This window comes from Pelodiscus sinensis, chromosome 30, assembly GCF_049634645.1.
Source record: "Pelodiscus sinensis isolate JC-2024 chromosome 30, ASM4963464v1, whole genome shotgun sequence".
Classification (NCBI taxonomy): domain Eukaryota; kingdom Metazoa; phylum Chordata; order Testudines; family Trionychidae; genus Pelodiscus; species Pelodiscus sinensis.
In genome coordinates this window covers 3,827,858-3,837,713 of record NC_134740.1, presented here as the reverse complement: position 1 = coordinate 3,837,713, position 9,856 = coordinate 3,827,858, and the positions used below count along the sequence as shown (strand labels likewise).

At 49.3% G+C, this 9,856-nt stretch overlaps 1 gene segment (V, D, J or C); it reads left to right on the top strand.

Annotated features, from left to right (window-relative positions):
• Window positions 1-2,221: 2,221 nt before the first annotated feature.
• On the top strand, window positions 2,222-3,142 carry LOC142821179 (immunoglobulin heavy variable 4-59-like). The segment is given in 2 exon segments: window positions 2,222-2,415; window positions 2,530-3,142. Coding segments are annotated over 2 exon segments (471 nt in total).
• Window positions 3,143-9,856: the final 6,714 nt, after the last annotated feature.

Genomic DNA, 9,856 nt, shown 5'->3' with positions numbered 1-9,856 from the left:
GCTTCCCACCATGCACCGCTCCCTGCCTGGGGGTGTCGCTCCCTTTATACCCGCCTGGAAACCAGCCTGCAACTCCTGCCTGGTGAAATACCAGCCCCTGGTTCTAGGAACCTCCCGTCTCTGCCCAGACACAGACCTGCCCGGCCCTGCCCGCTGGGAAGTTATTCTCAGTTCCTGAGACCGAGAATGGAACCGCTGCTGCTTTTCCTCGCCCTGCTCGCCGCCCCCAGCTGTGAGTGTCCGTGGGGTACGTGGGGGACTCAGGGACGGACCCCTGGGTTAATTTAGTGATTAATTAATTCCCGGATCTGTTTCCCTGCTCCCAGGTGTCCTCGCTGAGGTGCAGCTGGTCGAGTCCGGCCCAGGCGTAGTGAAGCCGGGAGAGACCTTCACTCTGAGCTGCGCTGTGTCGGGTTATTCCATCGCTAGCGGTTACAGCTGGGAATGGATCCGGCAGCCTCCCGGGAAAGGACTGGAGTGGATGGGGCGGTTGTATCCAGCTGGCGCGGGGAGCACAGCCTACGCCCCGTCTCTCCAAGGCCGAATCACCATCTCTGCAGACACCGCCAAGAATCAGTTGTTGCTGCAGCTCCGCTCGCTGACAGCTGCAGACGCCGGCACCTATTACTGCGCCGGACACGCGCACACAGTGACACGGAGCAACACCCGGCCTGGCACAAAAAGGGGAAGCGGGTTTCTGAACAGCCAAACAGCTGCAGCGCTCGGTCTGTGCCCTGGTTCGTCGGACAGACGCGGCGCTGCCAGCTCCGGTTCTCCCCTGTATCCCACCCCACTCCCGCGCGCCTTTCGGACCCCCCTCCCAAGGAATTCCAAACCCTCCGCTTGCTCGTGCTGCGCCCAGAAATGTGCCTCCAGGGAGTCAACGGGGCAGGGGGAGCGTTTGAGGTAACACAGGCTTTGGACACTTACCCGAGACATTTGGGGTCCGATCCCTAGATAGTCAACACTCGCATCTCTCACTGGCCAGGCGCGGGTTTCCCTTGAGAACTATGTTCGTGGTTCTCGGGGCACTTTGTAGTTAGCAGCACTAAAGAATGATTTGGAGAGAGACTTATTGGCCAGAGGAGCATCGCATCGCACCCCTCCCCCCCCAGACTATTTGAAAAGCCCCCGCATTAAGGGCTGGTTTCTCCGGTGTCCGTCTCCTCCGCAGTTGCTCCAGCTCCAGTAGCCGGCCTGGTTCGGAGTGAGCCCGAAAGCCGCAGCTTCGCTCCATGCCCAGCTCTCCCCGCCTGTCCCAGGCTGCCACACTCGCTGGCACACTCGCTGGTTAAACAAAGGCCTTTCCGCCCCTTCACATTCCTGTGGGATCTGACAAGGAGAGATTCCGGGAATTAAGAACGACTAAGTAATCGCATGTGTCTGTTCTGCTTGTGTGTCACATGCAATTTAAGATCAGAAGAGCGAAATAGTTCACACGCGCACCAATGGGACAGAGCCACATGACGGCAGCAAAGTGTCACATTGAGCACGAAGCTGGAATCCGCGGTTAAAATCCCCATTTATTCACCTTCAAAACGGGGTGTCAGGATCCGAGATTCTGGTGCCAGTTCCAGGTTACTCCCCTGCTCCGCCCACCCAACGTGACCCACCTCCCTCCAGTGAATGCAATCAAAGCACTCGGAGCACATTTACAGTGTCACAAACCATTGTGCCAGCGTGTGGTTATGGGGGGGGGGAGAGAAAGAGCAGCGACCAAAACCCCTCCAGAAACGGAGCGCCTTGTCCTTGGGAATATCAGGCTGAGATTTGCTAAGATCTCTAGGGGATCTGGGCGTCAAGACCCCCCCCCCCTTAATAAGGCAATAGGGACACCTAACCGCCTACCTAGCTACCTACCTCTGCCCCCAATCCATAATCAATAAGCAGACGTCAATAATCAATAACGGTTGAGTTCGGGACGCATCAGGCATAAGTGTTAGGCGGTTGGAACAGGGAAGGGTTCGGAATAACTGGAGTCCCAGGGCCCAGAATTCCATTTGTTCGGAATTTTTCACATGAATTAACAGACACCAGACACCACGGAGACAGACAGCAGCGGGGTGGGACAAGTTACTTCACTTGGGCTTTTGCGTTTTTCTCTTCTGCAGCAACGAGCAAAGTGTGTGTGTGTGTGTGTGTGTGTGTGTGTGTGTGTGTGTGAGACACACCATGTCTGTCCAGGAAGGTGACAGGGAGGCAGAGGGGCCTTTTGATCGGTTCCTTCTAGCTCCTCCCGTGGGCGCTGCCTCCTTATGCAAATCACCTCTCTGGGCTAAAGTAGCGGCCTCCGGGGCGCCCACAGCCGCTGTTTCCCCCGGACCTGATCTGCTTCTTGAGAGCCCTTCGCTGTCCCCTCCTCGCGCACCATGAACTCCCCGCTCCTCCCGATGCTCCTCCTGGCCCTGGCCCCGGGTGAGTCTCTGAAGGAGGCTGTGCGGAATGGGCGGGGGAGCGGGGGGCGGGGAGCGCGGGGGGTAGGAGGGGGTAAAGGTAGGTTGGAGTCTGACTGATTTCTGCTTTTCCCAGGTGCCCGGTCCCAGCTCCGGCTCCAGGAGTCCGGCCCGGGCGCGGTGAAGCCCGGAGAGACCCTCACACTCACCTGCTCTGTCACCGGGGGCACCGTCACCAGCAGCTACGTGTGGAACTGGATACGGCAGGCTCCGGGCCAGGGACTGGAGTGGATGGGATACTGGACCGGCAGCACAAGCTACAACCCGTCCCTGCAAGGCCGCATCACCATCACCGTGGATTCCTCCAGCACCAAGTATTATCTGCGGCTCAGCGCGCTGACAGCTGCAGACACCGCCACGTATTTCTGTGCCAGACACAGTGACACGGAGCGAAGCAGGGACCGGCACAAAAAGGGGAAGCGGATTCTGAGCAGGGCAGTGAAGCCAGAGCAGCAGGAAGAGCTGAGCCCAGAGCCCTTCCCCTCCCCACACGGACACTGACAGAGCTGGGTCCCTCCTACAGGGAGCGGCACGAGCACCCCCACCCACCGGCGCGCAGGAGATACTGGGACGGGAACACCCGGCATTAAACTCCCTGTTCCTCAGGACATAAGCTCACGGGACAGGGGTTTAGTGAGGCCATCCAGGCCATCTCCACGCACGCCGGGAAGGGATCCGCGTTATCTAGACTGTCCATGTCAGGTGCCCTTTGCCGCATTTGGGCTGGAACTAGGAAAACTCTTAATATGGGTCAGATTTGGCAGAGAGTCACACAGAACTGGTTTGTCGGGGCTGGGCAAATCTGACCTGACGGTGACAAGAGGAGCTGCTCCGTGTTGGGACATGGCTACGCTCCGGCCCTCGGTCAGGTGGAGATATGGGAGCGCAGACTTGTGTAGGTCTGGCCCCCCCTGTGGGGAGTGAACCCAGCGGGACATGGCTCCGAGCCACTCGGAGAACGCGGTTCTTAAGGGGATCAGTCGATTCACCATCCTACACTACGAAGAGTTTTCTCAGCAACATGAGAGCTCAGCACAAAAGTCGCGATCTCATTTGTATATTTTTTTGCCGAGAAAGCTTATTACCCATACTTCTTGCATTTGTATATAGGCATCTAAGATACTGATTTGATCTTGCCTCCCTGTTGTGCCCTGACCCTCCTTTCTCCTTGCCCTTATAGGCTGTAGTCCCATCCCCCCCCATTTCCAACCCATCTCCCAGTCTCACACATTCAGCACTTACCTGTGGGCTTTGCTCACCTGTCCCCGTCTAACCTAGTTTAAAGCCCTCCTCACAAGGTTAGCCAGTCTGTGTCCAAACAAGGCCTTCACCTTTCCAGGAGTGGGAACTCCATCTCCGCCAAGCAGTCCTTCCTGGAAGAGCACCCCGTGGTCAAGGAAGCCGAATCCCTCCTGGCAACACCATCTTCGCAGCCAGGCATTCACCTCCAGGATGCACGTGTCTGTCCCAAGTGCCACAGAAGCTGAAACTGCTAGCACTCACATGGAATCAGACTCAATTCACACTTCAAACTGTAAAATTCACACACACACACACACACACACACACACACACACACACACACACACACACACACTACAGCTTGTACTCACCGGGTAGCCTCTTCAGCGGTGGGGTCGCTTTGCTCTCCCTCTTCAACTCCTCTGTCTGCAGTCCCCTGTCCGCTTCACTCCCCTGGTTGCACTGCTCTGGCTTTTTAAAGCCACTGCTCATCACCACCCCGCAGGTCAGATAAGCCATTTTGTGAGCCTCCAGTAGGGGGCATCCTTTTTTGGTATTTTTTCCTCATCACCCCTTTAGCCTTTTTTCAAAATTTTGCAGTGATCTTGGCCTGGAACTTTTTGGTAGCCACCCGTTTATCCGCCAAATGCTGTCCCCCCCTTATCTGATGGGAACCCCTGAGGATGACCCCTTTGCCCAGGCCCCTTTCTTTCAGGCCCCGAGGATACAGAGTGCACCAGTTTTCTGAATGAAGCATCAAACTCTTCCCCCATACTAGAATATGGGGGAGCTGTGATGAGCTTATGGTTTTGGGAGAATGGTTTGTCAGTCCTTGGTTTTTTATTCACAACCCCTAGAGCGGGTGCTCCGGGTTTGTGAATGTGGGCGTTTTCACTCACAGTTCAGGGCTTGGTGTGGCTGTGGCCGCTGAGGAACTGGAGTTGTGTTTGTGTGGCTGCAACACCTCGGAATTGCAGGAGTTTTCAGTCCTTGGTTTTTTATTCACAACCCCTAGAGCGCGTGCTCCGGGTTTGTGAATGTGTGTGGTTTTGAGCACGTTCAGAACCCCTAGAGCGCCTGCTCCGGGTTTGTGAATGTGGGCGTTTTTGCTCACAGTTCTCAGGGCTTGGTGTGGCAGTGGCCGCTGAGGAACTGGAGTTGTGTTTGTGTGAGAGTTTGTCAGTCCTTGGTTTTTTATTCACAACCCCTAGAGCGCGTGCTCCGGGTTTGTGAATGTGTGTGGTTTTGCGCACGTTCAGAACCCCTAGAGCGCCTGCTCCGGGTTTGTGAATGTGGGCGTTTTTGCTCACAGTTCTCAGGGCTTGGTGTGGCAGTGGCCGCTGAGGAACTGGAGTGGTGTTTGTGTGGCTGCAACAGCTCGGCATTGCAGGAGTTTTCAGTCCTTGGTTTTTTATTCACAACCCCTAGAGCGCGTGCTCCGGGTTTGTGAATGTGGGCATTTTTGCTCTCAGTTTTCTCAGGGCTTGGTGTGGCAGTGGCCGCTGAGGAACTGGAGTTGTGTTTGTGTGAGAGTTTGTCAGTCCTTGGTTTTTTATTCACAACCCCTAGAGCGCGTGCTCCGGGTTTGTGAATGTGTGGGGTTTTGCGCACGTTCAGAACCCCTAGAGCGCCTGCTCCGGGTTTGTGAATGTGGGCGTTTTTGCTCACAGTTCTCAGGGCTTGGTGTGGCTGTGGCCGCTGAGGAACTGGAGTTGTGTTTGTGTGGCTGCAGCACCTCGGCATTGCAGGAGTTTTCAGTCCTTGGTGTTTTATTCACAACCCCTAGAGCGCGTGCTCCGGGTTTGTGAATGTGTGTGGTTTTGCGCACGTTCAGAACCCCTAGAGCGCCTGCTCCGGGTTTGTGAATGTGGGCGTTTTTGCTCACAGTTCTCAGGGCATGGTGTGGCAGTGGCCGCTGAGGAACTGGAGTTGTGGTTGCATGGTTGTTTCTTACCAGAGTCTTTTGTTTTGTCCTTGGGTTCGACGTATGTGAGGTTCCGACCGCCCGGACGCTTCATCTGCACTCGTGCTGTTTTGCGTTGTTAAGGGTCTCAAAGCAGATTCCTGGTTCTTTGGCCGTTCTGGAGGAGGTGTCCTTGTAGCTCTGTCTACAGCATTGTCAGAAAAGTTGTCCATGCCTGTGAGGTGGGGGAAAAACATTTTACAAAAAAAACCACACGTATACTTTACCATCTCTCTCACCCACACCTGTGTATTTACTTAAAACCTCATAGAGCAACCAAACCAATAAGCAAAATATATTTACTGGGCTTCATCGATCCATCAGTCACTGATGCTGGTGAATTTTCTTTTTCAGCTGTCTCTTTCCTTTTTCTTTTGAGCTTGTTTTCCCTCTAGTCTAAGGACCTCTCATGTTTTTACTCTACTGTGGAGCAAACAACATTATTATAAAACACATGAAACCCTCTTGTAAAATTTAAAAAGTTATAGCTTTAAAAACAAAATAATCCATTTCAGGCTGTACAACCAACATGAGTTTTGAGTTTGTTTCTACCACTTAAAAAAACAAGCAACAAAAAACCACACAATTTTTTAAATACATCTCATTTTGCAGAATAAAAGCCAAGACTGCTTTTAAAACCCCTTGTTAGTTTAAACAAACCAAGTACTTAAAAAAACCCTTTACCTATGCCTTGTACAGCCCCTCTCCCCTCCCTCCACACACATACACTAAACAGCAGCTTTAAAAAACACACCAAACCAAGTTTGCAGCCATAGACTTTTCAAAACCCACATGCATTTAACACAGCACATTTTGCACAGAAAAAGCAACCCACCAAACACACCTTACCAGCAGTTTGACAACATATATTTTAAAAACACACCTGTGTCTGTTACAAACTCCATCACACACACACCTTCAAAAACTCCCCACAGCTGTTTTAAAACCATTTGCAACTATATTTTTTAAAAGCAGGGGTATGCAACAAACTGTTTTTTAAAAACCACTTATCTCTAGCATAAGCCCCTGAATCACCCACAACTTAACCCCAGCCAGCTTTTTTTAAAATAAAAACCCCAGGTAAAAACACACATTTTTGTAACCATCCCAGATACTTTTAGCCTAACTCCACCGCTTCCTCCCCCAACTCAGAATTGAACATTTATTTTCAAAATACATTTGGCACAGAAAGAGCAGCCCACTCTATACCAGCAGTTTGCCAACATATAGTTTAAAAACAGCAATAAGCTCCCCCACAATTAAGTTTTGAAAAAAAACCAACTCACAATTTAAACATTACAATTAGTTAAAAGAAAAAAAATAACCCACACGCTTTAAAAATGATTATGGATAGTTACTTTCTACCACAGGGTAAAGGCATGCTGGCACAGGGCTATTCTGTTTTCCCTTATGTATATTTGGGACTACGGAATAAAAAACAAGCAAAAAAAATGTGAGTTAGGATTACCCCCAAATGCTTCAAACCCCATTTTAAAAACACACCTAGGTCTTGCACAGACCTCATCTCACACACACACACACACACACACCAACCCCACATACATTTAAAAGCCAATTGCAAAAGTTACCTTTCACTATGGGACAGTGTTGCAGGCACATGCTTGTTCTGTTCCCCCCCATGTGTGCTTGGGCCTTAAGGTTAAAGAATAAGCACAAAAATTAGTTAGTATTACCCAGGTTTTTTTTTCAACAGTATTAAGCACAACTACAGTTAAAAATGGTTTTTACCTTGGCCTGGTGGGGAACTGCAGCTTAAAATTACTGGTTCCATGTTAAACAGATCACACTGCAATAAAGATAGCCACCATTATTTTACTGAGAGAGCATGGCCAAAGAGTGGCATTATAGAATATATATTTTCAAAGTTACAAACCGGGAACATACCTTCTCCTGTTGCAGTCCAGCAGCCCTTCAAGAAAGTTTCTGTTGAAAAGGACAGTCACCCCCATACCTAGGTTTTTTATACCCTCCTAGCCCATTGTTTCAAACAACTTCAATGTAGTAGCTAGCAGGTGAATTTGATCACTGCAGCTCTGAAATAATAGATCCTTAAAGACATAGGCACCCCTCCCTAGCATTGCCTTTTCTGATCTGGGGGTAGAAGAATTAAGCTGTCTCCACACCTGAGTTGCTTTTGGCTACATTTTTTTTCTTTTAGTTAAAATATATTTTTTGTAGGGCTTTCTTACAGTATTAACAGTAAAAGCACCAATCCTTAATGCAGCTGTACCCATTTCCATGTGGAGACCCTTTGCAGATATCAATAAATGTCTTGGGGTTTGTTTTTTTTTAAACATGCTTCTTTCATGCTTAAGGCTTGGGGTTTAAATAAAATGCTTTTAAATGTTTGATTGTCTTTAGAGAAAATGCTTGTTCTAAAGTATGGGTAAAAGTTGGAAACATTTCAGTTTTGGGTTAGATCCTTAATTTTTTTTTTAACTTTTAATGGCTAGAAAAAGTAGCCCATAGCATTTAACCAACTCCTGGGTCATATTTAAACTGTCCAATAGCGTTTCTACCAACGCCTGTGTCCTTTAAACTGTCCAATAGTGCTCTACCAGCCCCAGGGGTTATATTTAAACTGTCCAATACCATCTGCAAACTCCTGAGGTGTTATTTAATTAGATATTCATCAGAGCCCACCCATCCAACCCATCATATTTAATTACTGAACATTAACCTCAACAAGGGTAAGTGGTCACACCTAAACCTAATCATTGACTGGAGCCCCTGGCTATTCAGCGAGGTGCGGTTAAACCATTGAGTTCATGTCTAATAAATCCTAACTGGGGTGGTGGTGGTAATTTTTTCCTTTTATTTAAAAAACAAAATATTTGAGGGGTTTTTCCTTCCCTCGAGTTTCTACCATACATCTTTCAGGGGGTTTTCAGTAAATGGGCCCCTTTATACAAAATGGATTCTCACAAACTTTATTTTTTTAAATGATTTTATTTAAAAGACATACAGACCATGTGTTCCACCAAAACTTTTACTCATGTAAGGATCACACAAACCTTCTGAGAGAAGATTGTCACAAAAGCCCCTTTTCAATAGATTTTTACAGCTACCAAGTTTTATATCTCATGTGTGTCCCCTCACCATTCTCTAACTTCATCCTTTTAGACATCTTACAAATAGTCTTTTTCTTAAGCAGGGTTCTGTAACTTTTTGTACGCACCAAACATTCAATATAACGCTCTAAGCAGGCGTCTTTTGGCTTGGTCATGGTCTTTAAAGCACTGTGAGGATCTTGACTGAATTGCACTGCATTTACCAAAGTCACCCCTTGTGCTAAGTGTTCTTGAGTTAAGCACAGACTTTGCATAGCATAACCGACGGCAATAACAGTATTTAATAAGCTTTCCAAGCACAGTTCAGCACATAGGCCCCAGAGCTTGCAGTTTATATCCTCCAGAGTCCAAATCACACAGTCATGGTGCCGCTGGGCTGGCGCATCTAAGACGCAACCCTCACAGTCCTCAAAAAGCTTTTCCCTAAGACAGTGACTAAGGACGGTATAAACACCAATGCGTACAATGGAGCACACGACTTTTTTACACTTATGATGTGGCACTGGCTCAACTAGGTCAATGCCAAGCCACCGCCTGAATTCTTCATGGCCGTCATCCTTGGCGTTCTCTTCAATGCTTTGTATCGGTGTTGAGCAAAAACAAGGTGGGCCCGGTTCGTCTGCCTTGTCCGATGCAATGCTGTTCTGGGTCTGAGGGTCAGCTAGAAAGGCATCGTCAAGCTGTCAAAAGATTGCCAGAAAGAAATAATGTAAGACGCTCTGGTCATTTTTTTTTAAGTTTACAAAATCCCGGTTTCCTAACCCCATGATGCCCCAACTTCGATCTTTCACTTACCTGTTTGGCTTCTTTTCCATGTGTCTTGTCCGACTCCTGGGAGCCGTGGGCACCTTCCTCCTCCAGGCCATCTAGCTCATCAGGCTGCCTCGTGAGCGGTTGGGTTTCGGCGTCAGATACTGGTGTATCCATCAGTGGCTGGGCCAAAGGGTTCCCTTCAACTTCTCCTTCCTCCTTGGAACTGTTGCTGATGTAGTGCTTTCTTCTCAGCACCAAAACAAAGTTGGTGAAAGAAGCCATGTTTCCACTCAGCGTTTGCACGCTCTTGGAAACACGCGCTCTTGGAACAAGATGGCCTCTTTTGTGTGGTG